Here is a 20,766-nt window from a genome sequence, read left to right on the forward strand (position 1 = left end):
TCTTTTTTCTCCCTGGGCCTCCTTACACTGGGGGGGGGGGTCTCTTTTTTCTCCCCGTGCCTCCTTACACTGGGGAGTCTCTTTTTTTCTCCCTGGGCCTCCTTATACTAGGGGGGGGTCTCTTTTTTCTCCCTGGGCCTCCTTACACTAGGGAGTCTCTTTTTTCTCCCTGTGCCTCCTTACACTGGGGGGGGGTTCTCTTTTTTCTCCCTTCCTGTGCCTCCCTATGATGGTTTGGCCATTACCGCGGTCCCCCCTTCCTGTGTGCCAGCCTTTGGTCATAAGGCCGAGGCTCTATTCTCAGCCCAGAGGGGTCCCGGGAGTCGCTGCCCTCCCCAGCCCTTCAGCTCAAAGCCTTTCCCTCTCTGTAGGACCTTCAGAGCTCCATCCTGTGGGGGAACCTCCGGAGACTCCACGGTCAACACCCCAACACGAAGAGGAACTCAAAAGTCTTTGCAGGAGGGACGTTCAATATTAGAGCAGCACCGGCTGCCGATCAGCACAACAAAATGGTCCTTGACCTATTATACACTATTATACACTCATTCCCTGGATGGAGGCCTCCAGCCGGCCCAGCCCTGACCTGGGACTTCAGGAGCCAACACGGATTCTCAGCCAGTGTGAGGGGTGGAAAGAACCCTGGATGGGGCTTCAGAGATCTGGATGCTCTTCCAGCTCTGTCCTGCAGCCCTCCGGGGCTCAGGCCGTCCGTGCACCCCCATCAGCCTCCTTTGGGGTCTACTAGAGCCCCGGATATTCGGCTGCAGGTTTCCACCCCTCATTTGTCTTTCCGAATCCTTTCTGTCAGGTTTGCACAACAAGAGAACTGTGTGGCCGACACGGAACGGTCATTGGCTTCAGCATAGAGGAAGCGTCTCGGCTTCGGCTTCCTCTGGCTGCTTCTCCTTTGCCAAAGGCTCGGAGTGCTCCGGACCATCCCGGACTGGCTTCTCATGACCCTGCTGGAATAGCCACTCACCGAGGAGGCCACCCCCAACCCCTGGCAGGCCCCAGAAGTGGGCTTAGATGGCCTCTAGGGACCCCCGCCCCCATTTTATGAGACCCAGCAGCGAAGCAGCTTCTCCAAGCTAACTGTGGCCGAGGACGAGCCAGATCTACTCATTGTACCCCCTTTCACCATCCTCCTTTCCACAGAAGGCCTCAAAGGAGGCTTGGCTGGCCCGACAGACACTTCTAGTGGAAGCTGCTAAGGGCCACTGGGGAGGTGGGAGTCCTTCCTCCGGGGCTCTCTCCGGGCCAGCATCCTGTCCCATGCGCCGACACCATGAAATGACGTTCCGATTTGGGGAAATTACAAAATTGGTTGCAATAAAATTGAGTGTCAGAAGAAGGACTCAATATCTTTTTGCCTTTTTTTTCTTTTTTCCTTAAAAAACAAACAAGCCTGAAGAGAAACATCATAAGAAGTTACAGAGATTATTAGGGGGGAGAAAACATATTTGAGAAAAAGCACCAAGTGAAAAATGTCTTTCAGATTTTTCTTTCCGACATGGAATGTAGACAACAGACAAAACCAAAGTCATTTGTCATGCCCTCCCCTCTTGGAAAAAGAAAGAGGAACAGAAGATTTTTTTTTAAAGAATTTTGAAAGGTTTTTTTTTTTTTTTTTTTTTTGCCTGTAAAAGTCAATGCTACAAATCTAAAACGAGGTCTGTCCTTGGAAAATAAGTTCTAAAATGACAAGAAGACACACGCGTAGCAATCCCGGAGGGGGGCCGGGATAATGTGGGACGGAGGATAGTTAAGGTGAATAGAAAATGGGGGCGGTGGGCACCTTGCATGGAGGGCTAGTATCGGCGACAGCGCCAACCGCTTCCCCCCTCTTCATGTTGGGGAGCGCTCCATCTCCATCCAATGGGGCTGCCTCCATCTCCCACCCTCTCCCTTCCTCATTTTTTTTAAATCAATGCCTGACTCTCATTCCAAGCTGAATCTTCTTCGGACCCCGCAGAGGGGGCAACAATGAGGGTCTCCGCTTCGGGGCTTTACTTGATGTCCAGCTTGGCCATTTCCTGCACGTAGACGCCGATGCTCTCACTGTCAAAAAGCAGGAAGTAGACGTTCTTCAGGGACGAGGAGCTCGAGTCGTCGAAGTGGGCCGAGATGGCCTTGAGGGTGACCTGGGCCGCCGTCTGTTTGGGAAAGCAGTTTCTGGAAAAGAGGAAGGAGGAAAGAGGCTGAGGGGAGGCGGTGGGCCAGGGGAGCTGGGGTGTGTGTGTGTGTGTGTGTGTGTGTGTGTGTGTGTGTCCACAACACTGGTGCCTGGGCACTGAGGACGGCTGCCCTGGGCCCGGACCAAGCGGGACAGCCTCTTCGGCTCTCCCTTCTCCTCCCTAGGCCTCGGTTTACTCTTCTGTAAAAGGGGGGCACCAGCCTAGAGAACTTTTTTCTTTTTTTTAACCCTTCTGTTTTAGAACTAATACTGTGTATTGTTCTAAGGCAGCTGAGTGGGAAAGGATAGGCAATGGGGGTTACGGGACTCAAAAGCATCCGAGGCTACATTTGAACCCAGGACCTCCCATCTCTAGATCTTCCAGCCTAGGCCTCTATAATCCCACAGGCCAGAGAAAGGGAAATCCAGGAAGAGAATCCTAGTAGCTTAATTCAAAGGGTTTATCTGGCGGCCAGTCCAAATAGTATTATTATTTTTACTTGCATTTGAGGCAGAGGGACGGCCTCAGCACTGGGCTGCTCACTGGCGGAGCCAGGACCAAATCCGGCCTCTTTAGCCTTTGTTTTTGGTTCCATTTTATTTTCTATTCTAAATTCTCCCCCTCCCCCGCCATTGAAAAGGCAAGAAGAATAAAATACGGATATTTTCCGCCTTAGCGACGTCCCCTTTCTCCGAAGTCTGGAACTTTGCACCCCACTGCGGCACGGAGCATCCCCTCCTCACTGGGAGCCCCCTTGGCCAGTGAACCCCAGCTCGTGCCCCTCCCCCCAATCTAGAGCCACCGAGAGGCGAGTCTCAGTCTGATGACGTCACGGCCTAGTAGCCGCAGGATGCTCCGAGCTGCAGCCGCCCGGGCTGCCATGTCTCTGCTTTCCTGCGCAGTTGCTGGAGCTCACGCAGCCGCTAGGGGCGCTGCTGGGATTCCGACCCAGACCTCCAGCCCCGTACCTCGGGCTCCTCGGGGTAGCTTTTGGTCCCGAGGGTTTAATGAGGGTCCTGAGGCGAAGCTCGGGGTGAGGAGACGCTCCCAGCCAGCCTCCGCTCCGTGTGGGCCCCAGACCCGAGGAGGGAACCTTTCCCTGGCCAGAGCCGGGGCCGCCTCTGGGACTGGGAGAGCCGAGAGAGCGTGTGTTAAGGACGTTTCTGGAGCCGGCAGGGTCGCTCTGGGCGTCTTGGTCTGAGAATCGTTCTGTGTAGCCATACCGTTCCCCCTTTCTGTGGCCAGGGCCCGGAATGTTCCGTCAGATGGGGTCTGCTGCCCTCCCGGGGCTCAGGAAGACTCGGCTTCCGAGGACTCCTACCGGACAGAACCGTCCCTTTCCTCTTCTCTAAATGCCATTCAAATGCAGGGGGGGGGAACGTCGGAATTCCAGGATAATGAGCCCCTGCTGCCTTATGGGGATTCCGGAGCTGGGGGGTACCTGTGTGCCTTAGAATCCATACTGTGTATGGGTGCCAAGGCAGAAGAGCCACAAGGGCTGGGCACTGGGGCTAAGAGCCTTGCCGAGCATCACCCAGCTAGGTAGTGTCTGAGGCACATTTGAACCCAAGACCTCTAGGCCTGGCCCTCTCTCTGTTGAACCACCCAGCTGCCCCCATCTGTATGTTTTTTTTTTTTTTTTTTTTTTTTTAACCCTTGTACTTCAGTGTATTGTCTCATAGGTGGAAGAGTGGTAAGGGTGGGCAATGGGGGTCAAGTGACTTGCCCAGGGTCACACAGCTGGGAAGTGGCTGAGGCCGGGTTTGAACCTAGGACCTCCCGTCTCTAGGCCTGGCTCTCAATCCACTGGGCTACCCAGCTGCCCCCTATCTGTATGTTTTCAAAGCTGACCCTGAGTGCTGTCTTGGACCCAACTCTTAGTGGAGACCTTTGTTCTGGTACACGTATAAAGGTGCTAAGAATCCCTGGGCATGCCTGACATCTAACTCATAAGGGAGGGCATGACCAGACAGGGGCTCTTACCTGCCGCTGGGGAAGGGTGGGAACGCCACCGACTTGAGCTTCTTGTCCTCTGCAGCGGACAAACAGTTCTTGATGGTCTCTTCAAGCTGTTCCTCGCATTTCTCGGAGCCCCACTGGGGGATGTGACAGTGGATAACGAACTTGGCCGCCAGGCCACTGGACTGGCTGACAATGGCTAATACACATACAGAGAGTGAGAAAAAGGCTCAGGTGAGGTCTCAGATCCTCGTCCCAAACCTGGGAGAGACCCTGAAATGAGCCAGCGCAGGAGGTGGGTAGGAGGCAGGATGCTTGGAGTGCAAGGAGTGGCGCCTGCTACCAGCATATCCAGACACCTCCTCATTGCTCTCCTGGCCTGTCCAGGGTCTCCTCCCACCTCCCCTACAGGTATGATATCCAGGCTTCTCCCCTAGCACTGAACTTAGCTTCCTGAGAGCTCAAACTGTTTCAGCTAGTGGAGACCCTTCTGATAGAGGCTGAACAAATCTGGATTCACGAAACAAATCCTTTCCTCTTTTTCCATATCTTACATGGTACAGTAAATTTTTTTGTTACCATTTATTTTACTTTTTCTACATAACATATGTGATTTGTTATAAATGATAATTTGCATCATATATCATTTAATAATAATATAGTATTTATATCTTATATAACATTTATATTTAACCGTAATGTATAAATGATATATAATATAATCATATGTAATTATTATGTTAATAAATCACACATTTGTAATACATTATAATAAATATGCTATCCGAGAGAAACAAATCCTCATATTAGCTCTGTTCCCAAATTTCTGCCTCATTCTTTTTCTTCCCTCATCTCTTCCACACCTCCCCCCTCCCCAAGAAGGCAGGTAATAGGTTGTTAGGATATTAGCATACAATTCACATTTCCTTCTTTGCATATGATTTTTGTATAATCATATATATGCATATATATATATAAATTTTATATAATCTCATTTGAACTCTTTTCCCTTCAGTTCAGTTCTAAAGATATTTATCAAGGCCCTGAGCCTAGGCATGGAGAGTACAAAGACAAGAATGAAACTGCCCCTACTTCTGGGGAGGGAGCTTACAGTCTACTTTCCTAAACATTGTGCAGAAGCTATGCCAGGTCTAGAGTCTGGGAGACTCCTCATCCCTAGTCCAGTTCTGGCTTCAGACACTTCCTAGCTGTGTGGACCCTGGGCAAGTCATTTAACCCCCTCTAGCCTTGACTCTCAATCCACTGAGCAGCCTAGCTACCCTTCTTAGAGATTTTTCAACCTTACTCCCTTATTTATAGATGAAGAAGTAAACTCAGGGGCAAGTGATTTGCCTTGCGTGACCATTCTATTACATACTGGAGGTCCAGCAGTCTACTGCCTCTAATCAGACTAATTTCTATGTGTGACTTTTAGGAACTTCCTTACAACCCAGAGTCACACATTGTATGTTCAGAAACTCTTACCAGTTTTCTGAACAGTAAAGTCTTGGAATATTGTGCTGTTCCTAGGAGAGGTGGAAAAGTCCTCGAGAGTGGTAAGGAGATGGGAGTGCTCATGGGCAGCATCCCTGCAGTCTGCTGACAGAGCTTGGGGCTGGGCGCCTTCATATTCAGAGCCCTGTCCTACAGACTTGGCCTCAGGCGTGTTCAGGCTGGCTTATGGGGCAGCTGGTATTGTTGCAGAGGGAATGGTCTGCCCCCTTGGAGACTGCTCTATAACATGGCCTGGCACAATGGGAGTCGTCCAGACTTTGAGTCCCCACCACTGCCCGGTGCCAGTCATTGAATGTCAGAGGGTGCTAGCACAGAATTCATTCTATTAATTTATGACAAAGACCACCAATTATGAAATCAAATATTTATTAATTTATTATAAATAGATTCCTATAAGAATTATATGTTAATATTTATACATAACTATATATTAATAAATGTGATGCTAATTTATGAAATTTGTAAAATATTTTACAAAATTAAAGCCCCTACTGTATACTGGTTCTAAGGTAAGAGAGGTAAGGGCTGGGCAATGGGGGTTAAGTGACTTGCCCAGGATCACACAGCTGGGAAGTATCTGAGGCCAGATTTAAACTTGGGACCTCCCCTCTCCAGGACTGGTTCTCTATTCTCTGAGCCACCCAGCTGTCCCTGAGTCAGAAATGTTCTACCACATGCTGACAATGTTGGTCCAATCCAGTCTGATACAGTAAGGGGACTTTAGCTTGTGAGAAGGGACACTTAACATCTTTGCTCCTCAATGTCCTTATCTGTAAAATGGCTCTAATATTTCCACCTATTCCAGAATAGCTGTGAGAAAAATGCTTTGCAGACACTGTTATAGAATTATGAGTCAAGATTGATGAACAAAATTTAACTTCTCATAGGGCCTTAAATATGGAAATAAAAACTATCACAATGAGGCCACTGAATTCTTTCAGGGAGAATGCAGCTGGGCACATGAATCTGGCATCAGAATTTTGTCTTTTGCCTTTCCTTGTATTCCCAGGACTTGTCATAGTACTTGGCACACAGTTGGTGCAGAATAAATGCTTATTGACTAACCACTCCAATCAATAGCATGGGCCTGACTTGCAAAGCAGACTCAGGCTTTGGATATTATAAAGACAGGGAGCCTTTGTGTCTTATTTCATAAACAAAATGCAGGTCATAGATTGGAGCTGAAGAGAACTGGGTGATCGCCAGAGGAGGACACTGTCTGAGACACGTGACCTACCTTGCCCAAAGTCACAAAGTTGGAGTTCTAGGTTTGAACTCCAAATTTGAGGTTCTTTTTTTTTAAACCCTCACCTTCCATCTTAGAATCAATATTATGTATTGGTTCCAAGGCAGAAGAGTGGTAAGGGCTAGGCAACGGGGGTTAAGTGACTTGCCCAGGGTCACACAGCTAGGAAGTGTCTGAGGCCAGATTGGAACCCAGGATCTCCTATCTCTAGGCCTGGGTTCTTTCCATGAAAACACCTCTTGGGTGACTGAGTCTTCTGTGTCAGCCATGTCCTGAGAAGTGAGGGAGAACCCTGTGGGGCTGGGGAAGCGTAAAGCAGAGACCTCAGATGGCACTAAGGAAAGGGCTGCCAGCCATGCCAATTTGTAGAAATCCAGGCTCAAGTCCACATGGATTCAATTGAACTAAGAGGAAGGATTTCCAGCACGCTGCCCCCATGCTGCCCTACTGCGTGCATGTAGGATGGAGGTGGGAGTCTGGGGTAGCTTTTACCTTCAGCCACTTCCAAAGGTCCTTGGGATTTGCGCAGTTCCTTGACAGTCTCCAGGAATTCCTTCCCACCAGCTTTTTCCAAAGCTTTCCCTGCAAAGGAGAAAAGAGAGAAATCCTTTTGCCCCTTCCTGAAAACACACTGGAAGAAAGAAGGAGAAACAAGCCGATGTTTCTTCCGTAGGTCAGAAGAACAAAAAAGCAGGCTGGGAATTTCAGGTTAGCACACAGGAACCTCCATATGGCTCTGCTCATTAAAGATGGGCCATCAGTACAAGACAGGCGCACCTTGAGACCTCCTTCAAAGTAGTTTTGTGTCAAAAGGGTCAAAAGAACCTTCTTCACTTCAACGAATATTGGATAAAGCCCTACTATGTGCAGGGAGGGCTCTGTAGCTCTGACACCAACCGCTCTCTCCAAGAGTCGACATATAGTCTAACGGGGCTGGAAAGACCTAGATTCAAACATGTGGGTTATAAGGAAGAATGAGCCAAGCCCTGCCCATGCTTAATGCCATTCTGCCCTGTCGGATGCCCTACCTGGATGTACGAAATGGGCCTTGACATTTCCCAGCCTCACTCTGTCTTCTGCTGCTGCTTCCACAATGATAGCTAATCACAGCTAATGTTTATGCAGCGTTCGAAGGTTTGTGACAAAATGTCATCTCATTTGAGGTCACTTTGTTCATGAAATTCCCCAAGACTGAAGCCCCGGGGGAGGCGGCCTCTCCCTTTGCAAGTTTTCTAAGAGCATTTCATCCAGATTTCCCTTTTGCCCTAAGTTTTCTTTGACCACATAGTATGCCTGCTTGGGTATGCCTGGTACCTCCCCAGTGGGAAGGAATTATGTTATTTTTCATCTTTGTTTTCCAATAGTCTCCTAGAGGTTTGGTACAGCAGAGTTGGATTTAGGAAGACCTGAGTTCAAATCGTGCCTCAGGCAATTACCAGCTGTGATTCCCTAGACCAGCCACTAAACCTCTGTCTGCCTCAGTTTCTCAACTGTAAAAAGATAATAATAGCGCCTAACTCTCAGGGTTGAGGGGGAGAATACTGTAAAGCACTTAGTGCAGTGCCTGGCACATAGTAGGAATTTAACAAATGTTTGTCTCCTTCTAATGTTGGATCCAGACAAGAATCCTGCTACAAGAGATTGGCTACTGATTGCTTCTGGCCCTAGGAGTGAAGACATCCCCTAAGGTGTGAAGGGTTAGCTAGCCGAAGGAGCAGAGGGTTCTCCTACACTGGGGCAGTCACAGATCTGGCAGAAAACCACACGTAGGGCGGTACCCTCCATGACACATCTCCTTTTCTACATGTTGTCTCCTAGAATGTGATCCCCTGGAGGGCAGAGACCGTCTTTTGACTCTCTTTGTATCACCAGCACTTAGCACAGTGCCTGACACACAGCAGGTGATTAATAAATCTTTTCTGATGATGGGCTGACCAAAGCAGGTGACACTGACTGGACGTGAAGGTGTATATATCACATCTCTGTAGAGCAGCATCCCAGGGTTTTGGAGTGGGATGGGGGGGGCCTTAGAGACGATCTAAGTCAACCCCCACACTTTAGAGGTGATGGAAATAAGACCCTAAGAGGGACTTGCTCAAAAGTCACGAGAGTACTCAGTAGCAGTTTAGGATTGGAACCTGTGTCCTCGGACGCCCAAGCCAAAGTTCATTAAGGAGAGCATCTCAGGGACTTTGGACCAGAAGGCAATTCTTCATCTAGTCTGTACTCTGCCATGAGATAAAGCCATCCCCTGCAGATGGGTCCTATTGGGAAAGATTTAATAATGCTCATTATTCCAGCACTTTTTCTTAGGATCAACCTTCAGTTTAGAATTTGGGAAATGAATTGAATTGAGAATTGTAGTTTTGTGACTGACCATGGGCAAGTCAAATCACTTTCTGAGCTCTTTTTCTCACTGATAATCTGAAGAGGCTGGTTTAGACCAAGATTTCTTAACCTTACCTTTCTCAGAATCATGTATATCAGAATCAGAATGGAGTGATGGAAGACCTGAATTCAAATTCTGCCTCACACTTACTGGCTGTGTGATCATGGTCAAGCCATTTAACCTCTATTTGCCTTAGTTTCCTCAACTGTAAAAGGAAGATAATAATAGCATTTAATTCCCAGAGTGCTGCAAGCACCAAATAGGAAAATATTTGTAAATCACTAGCCTAGGGACTATAGAAATGCTAGCTGTCATCATCATGATGTTATTTCTAAATAATTGAAGGAAAGGCTCAATTTTAATTAGGGGTTGGTGAAAATAAAGATGTACTTTTTTCCCATCCAAATTCATGGACCCTCTGAAATGTATCCATGGATGATCCCTCTGGGGGTTAAGAATCCCTGGACCACATGATTTTTTTTTTTTAACCCTTAACTTTCTGTGTATTAGTTCCTTGGTGGAAGATTGGTAAGGGTAGGCAATGGGGGTCAAGTGACTTGCCCAGGGTCACACAGCTGGGAAGTGTCTGAGGCCGGATTTGAACCCAGGACCTCCTGTCTCTAGGCCTGGCTCTCATTCCACTGAGCTACCAGCTGCCCCACCACATGACCTTTAAAGGCCCCTTCTTGCTCTGATGTTTCTAATGCTTTTATGTGGTTTGGTTATCAACCTGTAATTAGCTCCTTATATGCTGAAGGTTATAATGATGCCTCCTCTACGCTGATTTAACCCTAAATTAGCAGAAGGGCTAAGGAGAACACATAAAATATTATCATACTATCTGCCATCTTAGGAGGATGGCTTATTTTCACAACTACTCATCAACTGCCATTTCAAATCAAGCCATGATTCCCAAATGGGTTTTGCTCTTCTAAATGAGTCCACAAGACCTTCAGACCTGGAGTCCAGTTCCAAGCTTCAATGTTTCCTAGCTTACCAGTGTTGGCCACCTAAACTCTCTGAGCCTCAGTTTCTTCATCTGTAAGATGGGCAGGATAATATCTATTCTTTGGGCAGCTAGGTGGCTCAGTGGATTGAGAGCAGGCGCAGAGATGGGAGGTCCTGAATTCAAATCTGGCCTCAGACACCGGTCACTGTGTGACCTGGGACAAGTCACTTGACCCCCATGGCCTACCCTTACCACTCTTCTGCCTTAGAACCAATACACAGAATTGATTCTAAGGCGGAAGGTGAGGGTTTAAAAGAAATCTGGCCTCAGAGACTTCCTAGCTGTGTGACCCTGAGCAAGTCATTTAGCCCCAATTGCCTAGCCCTTACCACTCTTCTTGGAATTGATACTAAGACAGAAGATAAGGGTTTAAAAAAACCAATAATACTACATAGAGTATACAGCTCATAAAATGATGAAGAAAGCACATTGCGAGTCTTTGGACTATAGACATGAGAGCTGAAGCGCCCGGGCCATCGCTACCCAGCCAAGTGTGTGTCCGAGGTGGGATCTGAAACCGGGTCTTCTGTGTTCCAAGGCCATCACTCCATCCACAATTAGACACCGATCCTCACTTTGCACACAGTCGGTGCTTAATAAATGCTTCCTGAATAAACAAATGAGCCTCCAACCGTCTTGACATTTCTTTTGATGCCCGTTTCTTTTTATTAGCACTGTGGATTACTTATTAGTCTTACTGATTATTAATATCTGTCCATGATTTATTATGCTGTGGATTCGATACTTTAAATGAAATTATCTAGAAGGTAGAGGCATTGCTAGAAATATAAAGAGAAATGCTACACAATGGGGAAGAGGAGCGAACATGACAGACTGGAAGGCGGAGACAAAATGTGCTGCAGTTCCCGACCAAGCATCTGCCCACATAAATGCTGACGGCGTGGCAAAGGTGGTCATTTTGCTACGTACTAAAACGGCTGACCGCTCTGGCTCGGCTTCCAAAATGGGGGCTATTTCTTTGGGCAGCTCTTCCGCCACCCTCCTTTGGGTCTCCACCTGGATTTCTGCGCAGAGCCTTACCTATGTCTTCCTTGAGGTCTATTTCTGCGGTGGTCGGGTGGACGATGCCCTCTACTCTCATGGAGCCAATATGGCTGATGTCACTCTGTGTCAGGGACAGCTGTGGGACGAGAAATGGGAAAAGACACAAAGCGTTCAGCCGGAATGGAAGCGGCTTGGCTTCCTCCCCATCTATTCATTACTGAAACTTCATACTCAGAGATTCAATGACGAGGGTTATGGACCAAAGGGTTTCGGGATCTTTGGGCATTTCACCTTCTGACTGGCTACAAAGCTCGGTGTATTTTCTCCTCGGGGCCCAAGAAAGCATGACTCCTGCCTCTCTCATGCCACAAATGGGAAAAGAACCCCCCATCCCCCCCGTGTTCCAGTAGAGCTTCTATCTTGTTTCCATAGAGAACACCTGGCCGCCATCTTTGATCAAGTACCCCACTGGCCAGTCTACTTCTCTCCCCAACTCCAGCTCCTCCCTCCCTCCTACTCCAGATACACAGACACTCCCGGGAGAGCCCAGCAGAGCAAATAAATGACTTTTAAAAAAATGAAAAATATTTTTTTCAATTACATGTAAAAGTTTTTAACATTAAAAAATTTTGATTTCCAAATTCTCTTCCCCCCCATCACTGAGCAGACAGACAGTTTGATCTAGCTTGTACATGTGCAGAAATGGCTTTCCTTTCCAGAGCTCTGGGGCTCTGACCATAGTCCCTTCTAGTTCTCTGTCCTTTGGGTCACACATCCGTCATCTCATCTATGTGTGAAGAAAGAAGTCACTTTCCACCCTCATTCCATAAAAGATTGGAGTCTTGGACTCAGGAAACCGGAGATCTGAATCCCAGCTCCAACACTTTCCCCAAGGGCAAACCCCTTAACCAATCCATTTCTGGGATTTTTAATCCATTGGACACCTAAAAAGAATTTACTATCTGTAAATTAATAATAACGATAACAATATAATAATAATCACAGCTAACATTTGTAAAGTAGCTACTACATACCAGGCACTGTGCTAAGTACTTTACCATTATCAGCTCATCTGATCCTCACAGCAACACTGTGAAGCGGTGCTGTTATGACCCCCATTTTACAACTGAGCGGAGATTAAGGGACTTGCCCAGGGTCACACAGCAAGTGTCTACAGCTGGATTTGAACTCAGGTCTTCCTGCTATAGGGCTGACACTCTAGCCACTGAGCTACCTAACTGCTTCCAATAATACATGTCATATCTACTCCAGGATGGTTGTGAGGTCCAAAGGAAGTCATAAATGGGGAGGGCTTTGCAAATCTCAGTGCTCTCTCGCTGCCAGTTGTCACGAGTACTATTATTACTACCACCCCCATCTATTACTACTACCACTACTATGATTACTCCCACTACCATCACTATTATTCTTATACTACTACCACCACTACTACTATTATTACAACTACCACCACCACCACCATTGCTATTACAACTACTATTATTATAACTAATAACTACCCACTGCTGCTACTACTACTACCACTACCACCACCACCACCACTACTACTACTACTACCATTACTACTACCCCGTGACTCTTATTACCACTACTATAGCTACTGCTACTGTTACTACTACTTTTATTACTACTACTACTACTACCACTACTACTACTGCTGCTACTACTACTACTACTACTACTACTACTACTACTACTACTACTACTACTACTATTATTTGTAAAATTGGAACAACAATGTTCTCATGTCCTTCCTCACAGGGTGCTCAGGGGGGAAACACTTTGCACACAAAGTCCGGTGCATCAGAGAAATGGGAGCTCCTATTAGGGGTCCCAATTCCTACTAACAGAGAGCAAAAGAGCTCGCCAGCAGCCTTTCAGGGGCTGTGTGGTCTCTCTCCAGCTTCTTATTTTTTTTTCTCTTCCAATTTCTGAAACGGAGAGAACAGCTCAGGGTCTATGCAAGTCTTTAAGGAAAATGGAGAAAGAAGCTGCCCTTAGGATGTGCTCCATGGCATCCCACTGCACGGAATGGGGGTCTCGGCTATGGCCGGGAAGGACCCAAACCTCCTGGGGCGGCAGGGAAGAGCGCCGGATGTGTGTGGGGGGCCACCTTCCAGCTCCGCCATTTATTAGCTGGGTGAGCCCTGACAAGAACTCCCAATCTGTCTCCTCGTCTCTAAACGGGAGGATTGGGGGAGATGATCTGGAAGGGCTAAATCCCTTCTAACTTTTCTGGGCTATGGCGCTGACAGCCTGCTCCCAAAGAAGTGATTAACTGGGCTTCCTAATGCATCTTATTTCATGCCCCAGTTGACTTGCTAGATAAACTGTCTTCTCAGTTTACATTCATGGATCTGAATTTGCATATTTGGCTGTGCAGCTTTCTTGTTCTCCAAGATGATTAAAATGTATTTGTTTTCTTTTCAAAGACCAGAGGAGAGCAGGCTGAATTCCTATTGAATAATTAATTTCGAACACAAAGGAAGTTTAATAAAACATATTTCTATTTTCTTTCTTTTCTTAAAACAAAACCAAACAAAAGAAAAACTAATTACCTCGAAGAGCAGAAGGCTGACCTGTAGGCAGCCCATTTTTTTTTTTTTTGTGGGCACGGAAAGAGAGCTGGCTGGAGGTTTCCCAGGAAAGCCACAATTCTGATTGATTTATTTACCTGTCTAACATGCATTTTCCTTTTGCCCACAGGCTGACCAATGTGTGCTCCGCTCTTTAAAAACCAAATGCAATTTTGGCTTTTACAAGACAGAGATTGCCGTAGTTCTCATTTAGAAAAATGAATAATTCAAGGCTAGCCCTGCTCAGCTGGACTGAAGCAGGAGGCGTGGTGCTGATCAATAATAGGTCATAAAAGTCCAGTTATTTTTACAACTTCACATTATGATTGGTTTTCATTACCTTCTGCCCCAGAACAAGACTCTTGGAAGAAAGGATAGTGAATCCATCTCCAGGTCCATCTTCCGAAGTGGAGTTCGAGGTTCCTTCTTTGTCACCATCCTTGGCTTTGGACTGTTGGCAGAAATCAGATGGACAGACAGATCACAAACAAGCCGAGTCCTTTCCCTCCTATACGGTGAGGGCAAATAGCAGTGGCTGGGGCAAGTGACCATATATATACTTCTGTTTCTTTGGGGTGGGAGATAGCCTGCTGGAGGGGAATCCATATTGGGTTTGGAGTCAGAAAGTTTAGATTTAAATCTTAGCTCTGGCCCTGATGCGGGACTTTTGCTTCCCCGGGCCTCAGTTTCCCCATTTGTAAAATGAAGTTTGAACTAGATTATCTCTAAAGTCCCTTCCAGTCCTAGATCCTATGAAATGGGACTGTTTTAATGGTTTAATCCCATTTCTTTTCTCAGTATCTAAAGGCTGATACATTTCTCTATTCCACTCGTGTTACATTCTCCATCTTCAGTGTTGAGATACATTAGCCCTTCAAGGAAGCTGGCAAAGCCTCCATCTTTCAACTTTTCCTATTTGACCACATTCTCCCACATACTCCCAAGGGTACACTGTGCTCTCAGTTTACCTTTTTGGATGTCCTTGGTTTGGCGGCTTTGGCTTTCTTTCCACCCTTCTTGCTTGAAGTTGATTTTCTCCCTCTCTTCTCTGGGGGAGGGGAAAGGATTGTTTCAGACTTGCCTTTGGCCCCTCGCTTTTTGGCCAACAGCTCGGGATGAATCCTAGGCAGGACTCCTCCACTGGCGATGGTCACTCCTTTTAGCAGCTGAAGGGAGAAAGTACAGGAGATAGTACGGGAGGCTTGCTTTGCCAGTTCTGGATGTTCAGAATCTTTTGATGACTTTCTTTGGAAGGATGCTCATTATCTACTCTCAGCATTTTTCTTTCTTTCTTCCTTCCTTCCTTCCTTCCTTCCTTCCTTCCTTCCTTCCTTCCTTTTTTTTTTTCTTCCTTCCTTCCTTCCTTCCTTCGCCCTTACTTTCTGTCCTAGTAAAAACTCTAATACAGAAGGGCAAGGACTAGGCAAACCAGGTTAAGTGATTTGCCCAGGGTCACACAGCTAGGAAGTATCTGAGGCCAGATTTGAAACCGTTTTTTCCTGACTCCAGGCTTGGCACTCTATTCATTGCGCCACCCACCTGCCTCTATTCTTTGCCTTTCCAAAGGGATGACAACATACACAACTTGAATTGCTTTATCCTCCTTGAACTGTTACCACTCTTTCCTACAGTTATCATCTTCATATGCTCAGGACCAGAATGTGAAGCAAAGCTAAAGAAGGACCTAGAACAGAGACTGAACCTTAAGAGCTGTCTGGGACTAAAGAATTCCAGACATGAGCTCCTTGAAGACAGAGGCTACCTTTTGCCTCTTTTTGTACTCACAGCCCTTAGCACAGTGCCTGGCACATAGTAGGCATTTAATAGGTGTTTGTTGATTGATATCTTCTGAGAAGAGCATGTCAGAGGAGGCAGTGACACAAAGGATAGAGAGCTGAGCTCACAGGAAAGGCGATCTGGATTCTTGTTTTGTCTTTGATCCATGCTGGCTCTATGTGTACTCTAGGTAAGGTAACTCCTGAAGACTTTAAGTTACACTATAGTTTCTGATGGAATTTCCCCACTGGGAGTTCCCTTTGCCAATGAAATTCTAATTCTAGGCCAAAAAAGTTTTATAGAAAAGGAAGGTCCATAGGAGAGGTTGATGGATTCAAGAAGAAATAACCTTGACTGACTTTGGCAAAGGCAAGAGTTGTGCGTAACTACTTTAAAGAAGGAACCTTCCCTTGAAGCACCACCTTACAGGCATGTTGTGAGGATCAGATGGCAGCAAACTCATCTTCATCAAGAATAGGACATGCCAATGTTGGAGGGGATGTGGCAAAATTGAGACATTAATGCATTGCTGGTGGAGTTGTGAATTGATCCAACCATTCTGGATGGCAATTTGGAACTATGGGCAAAGACTGCCTGCCCCTTGACCCAGCCATACCACTGCTGGGTTTATACCCCAAAGAGATAATAAGTAAAAAGACTTGTACAAAAATATTTATAGCTGTGCTCTTTGTGGTGGCAAAAAATTGGAAAATGAGGGTATGTTCTTCTATTGGGGAATGGCTCAACAAATTGTGGTATCTGCTGGTGATGGAATACTATTGTGCTAAAAGGAATAATGAACTGGAGGAATTCCATGTGAACTGGAAAGACCTCCAGGAATTGATGCAGAGTGAAAGGAGCAGAACTAGGAAAACATTATACATAGAGACGGCTACACTATGGCATAATCAAATGTAATGGACTTTTCTACTAGCAGCAAAGCAATGATCCAAAACATTTCTGAGGGACTTATGAGAAAGAACGCTATCCACATCCAGAGAAAGAACTGTGGGAGTAGAAACGCAGAAGAAACACGGCTGCTTGATCATATGGGTCATTGGGGATATGATTGGGGACATAGACTGCAAATATTAATAATATGTAAATAGGTCTTGATCAATGACACATGGAAAACCCAGTGGAATTGTGTGTTGGCTATGGGATGGGGTGGGAGGAGGGGAGAGAAAGAACATGAATCATGTATCCGTGGAAAAATATTCTAAATCAATTAATTAAATAAAAAATTTCAAATTAAAAATAAATACAAAACAAAAAAAGAATAGGACATGCCATGCTAACCTTATTTCCTTTTTGGACAGGATGATTAAACTGCTAGATAATGAGAATGTTGTGGATACTTAGATTTTAATAAAGCTTTTGATAAATTATTTCATGCTCGTATGAGAAGCTTGTACCACAGCCTTCAACTCCACTTAATATCAGGTATGACTGAATAACAGAATCAATCAACCAATCAAACATCTAAATTAGATGTGAGTAATTACTAGATAACTCTACTGAATCAATCAATTAAAGGCATAAACCATTGTCAAACTGAGTCTTTCATCATTTGGGAGAAGGAGAGCAGAGGATGCCATATAGGAAATGGCTTGTGGCTGATGGAAGAGAATGAGTGACTCCTTTTGGGGCTTGGCAAGTATGGAATGCCACAATCCAATAGCAAGTCAGCCTAGTGGAAAAAGAGCTCCAGGAAAGCCCCAGAGAGGGAACCCTCTGGAATAGAGGAGAGGGAAGGGGAAGTAGAGGGGCTTGTGAGCTCTGAAAGGCTCGGAGGCTTGGACTCCCCATTGGCATTGGTAGTTATATGTCTGGAATAAAAGTTGTTGATGACAGCATCTGTGTCAGGAGTTGAGGGCAAAGTAGACCTAGTGAGGAAAAGCAGCTTCAGGACTCCACCAAGGCCATGACCCACGAGTCCATCAGAGAGCAGCATATACCAAAGGGGACCTTCACAAGGGCTCCCCAAAGGAAGAGAAGATGCTTCGAGTTACCCGAGCTCTTGAAATTTGAGACCACTCTTCCCAGGAACTCTATATGTCTCTGCATCTCTATGTCTCTGTATGTTTATATGTGTGTGAACATGTGTGTTTATACTATTACAGTTTACTTTTGAGGCCCCCCATATATACATAAAGGAAGTATATGGTCTAGACTCTCAGGGAGGATAGATTTTATGCTAACTTCTCGTTATACCCTCTTTGTAAAGGCTTCTTTCCACATCTAATGAACTCTGGTCGGCTAATTTTGACAATCAGTCATAGGGCATTCTTTATGGGAACTCATGAACTACTTTAATAGAATTAGGGTTCCATTGCATAAAACAGCAAGCTGGTTTTGAATCCAGACCCTCAGGCTTACCTCTAGAACCTTTAGGGGAGAAATAATTAGCTTGCCAATGTCAGTAAAAGCTGGGATTGAGTAAGTCCCAGGCTAATGGGATCCTAGTGGGGAAAAGGGAGAGATATGATACTGAAACTGCTTGGATGGCCAAACTTAAAGAGCAATTGTTAGTGGTTCAGTATGTGAATGGCAGGAGGTCTCCAGTGGAGTGCCCCAGGGAACTGTGCTTGGATCTTGTGCTACTTGATATTTTTATTAATGACTCGGATGAAGGCAGAAGTAGAATGTTTGCCAAGTTAGCAGACAGCCCAAATCTTGGAGGGATGCCTAACTGGACAACAGAATCAGGACCTAAAAGGTTAGAGAATTATGACTCAAGTAAAATGAAATGAAATAGAGACACGTGTAAAGCTTTGCTCTGGGGCAGAAAAATGAACTTCACAAGTATAAAACTGAGGAGGTGTGGATTGACAGCACATGTGCTAAAAAAGATCTTGGGGGAGTTAGAGGACCCCAAGCTCAAGGTGAGTCACCAGTGTAATTTAGGTTTAGAGCTTCCGGGAGCAGCAGGGAGATGGCCACCACACTGCCTTCTGTCGTCATCAGACCTTATCTAGAACATCGTGATCAGTGCTGGGTGGCACGGCTTAATTGATGAGCTGGAGAGTGTCCACCAAGATGGCGGAGATCTTGGAGTCTATGACATATGAGGCCTGAGTGAAGGAAGAGGGCATGCTTGGCCTGCAGAAGAAAAGACTCAAGGTGGACAGGAGAGATGTCATGTGGAAGAGAGACTAGATTTGTTCCATTTAGTTCCAGAGAACTGAACTCAGAGGAGGGGGTGGGAGTCGCTCAGAAGCCTATTAAGACTCCCTGACACTAGAGAAATGGCTTTCCCTGGGAGGTGGTAGGTCTTCCCTCCTCGGAGGTCTCTGAACAGAAGCCGAATGAGTATTTTTCTTGTAGTGGGGATTCTTTGCATGTGTGGGTTTGGAAGGGAAGCCACTGGGGACTCTTCCAACACTCAGATCCTGTGATTTTCTTTGTAAAGTGGTCTGTAGACCTTCAGACAGTATATAAATGTTAGCTGTTATAAAAATAAATTGCCACTAAATGATCAGGGCAAAGAAACTATAGATAAACATACATCTCAGAAATATATCCACATTTCATGTCAAAATACTTTATTTGTAACTAAAGAAAGCATTTATGGGAAATGGGAAAACAACGATTCCATTATTATTAACATTTTGCTCCCATGAATCAAAACTGCAGGTCACCAAAGAACAATAGAGAGAAGCATGGTGGGTGAGTTCTGCGTCAAGAATAATGGCATAAAATGCCTTATTTATTAAGGATGCGTGGGACCAGAAAGGGGACTGGATCCGTAGCTAGGGAGACAGACTAAAGGTAGATAGGACAGCTTTGGGGGTGGCTTTGCTCTCCACTGAATGGTGAAAGAACTGGAGGAAGGCCCCTAGGACACTGGATGAGTCTTCAATATGAATTCATGGATGGACAAGATTGAACACAATGAGAAGAGCACCAAGGGGTGGTGATTGGCACCAGTGGAGGAAGCATCTACTTTGATGACCTCCCTGAGCATAGTGGTGACCCGGATTCTTAGGACAGTTAAGCTCATACTTTGGCTGCTCCAAAGCCCTGACTATGGAGTCAGAGGACCTTGGTTTAAGCCTCACTTCTGACTATCTGTGTGACCTTGGAGTAGTCATTTAACCTGTATGGACTTTATTTTCCTTCCGTGTAAAATAAAGGGGTTGGATTAGATGTCCTCTGATTCCCATTTCGTCTCTCTAGATCTATGATTTTAGAGATAACTTTTGACCTATGGCTTGCAAAGAAAGAAAGTCTTTGAGAATGGGCTTGGGATCTGTTGTCTGAAGACTAACCTCTCTAAGGGTGCAGGTCAATGTCTGGACATTTGGCCAACAGGAGATGAATTTCTTTTCAGCTAAAGCAATACATGAACAATCACCTATTAGGGAATAATCTGTTCAGAGCATTGAAATCACAGATTCTTAAAGTATTTATGAAGCTTTATTAAAAAAAAAAAAAACCCTTTACCTTCTGTCTTAGAATCAAGCCCAAGTATTGGTTCCAAGATAGAAGAGTGGCAAGGACTAGACAAATGGAGTGAAGTGACTTGCCCAGGGTCACGCAGCTAGGAAGTGTCTGAGGCCACATCTGAACTTGGGATAGCCCATCTCCAGGCTTTGTTCTCTGTCCACTGAACCATCTAGCTGCCCCTAAGCTTTGTAGTAATATATAAACTATTAGCAGTTTTTATACATAAAATATATTTTTTTAACCCTTAACTTCTGTGTATTGGCTCCTAGGTGGAAGAGTGGTAAGGGTGGGCAATGGGGTCAAGTGACTTGCCCAGGGTCATACAGCTGGGAAGTGTCTGAGGCCAGATTTGAACCCAGGACCTCCCGCCTCTAGGCCTGACTCTCAATCCACTGAGCTACCCAGCTGCCCCTACATAAAATATTTTTGAATGGATTTAATGAAATGAACATACTTTTTTGGAGGTTCCATATATATATATATAATATATATAAAAAATATATATATATCCACACCAACATTCATAGAGACACACACATAGACACTCTTACCTTCCGCCTTAGAGGCAATACCAAGTATTGGTTTCAAGGGAGAAGAGTAGTCAGGGCTAAGCAACTGGGAATAAGTGACTTGCCCAGGAAGGTTTG

At 45.7% G+C, this 20,766-nt stretch overlaps 2 protein-coding genes across 2 annotated transcripts in view; one reads left to right on the forward strand and one right to left on the reverse strand.

Annotated features, from left to right (window-relative positions):
* The window catches only part of AIFM2 (apoptosis inducing factor mitochondria associated 2), a 41,862-nt gene extending 40,508 nt beyond the window's left edge, over nucleotides 1-1,354 (forward strand). The window contains exon 10 of the mRNA XM_044659174.1: nucleotides 372-1,354. The gene's annotated coding sequence lies outside the window, so the exon portion shown is untranslated. The remainder of the gene's footprint in view (nucleotides 1-371) is intronic.
* A 71-nt stretch (nucleotides 1,355-1,425) lies between these two features.
* LOC123234394 (core histone macro-H2A.2) lies at nucleotides 1,426-16,133 on the reverse strand. The gene is made up of 7 exons (XM_044660297.1): nucleotides 16,098-16,133; nucleotides 14,863-15,060; nucleotides 14,235-14,345; nucleotides 11,334-11,433; nucleotides 7,387-7,476; nucleotides 4,158-4,332; nucleotides 1,426-2,172 (listed from the first exon to the last, which is right to left on the reverse strand). Exons 1-7 carry the CDS (start codon nucleotides 16,131-16,133, stop codon nucleotides 2,007-2,009), a joined length of 876 nt encoding a protein of 291 aa, XP_044516232.1. The 3' UTR covers nucleotides 1,426-2,006.
* Nucleotides 16,134-20,766: the final 4,633 nt, after the last annotated feature.

This window comes from Gracilinanus agilis, chromosome 2 (assembly GCF_016433145.1).
Source record: "Gracilinanus agilis isolate LMUSP501 chromosome 2, AgileGrace, whole genome shotgun sequence".
Lineage (NCBI taxonomy): Eukaryota > Metazoa > Chordata > Mammalia > Didelphimorphia > Didelphidae > Gracilinanus > Gracilinanus agilis.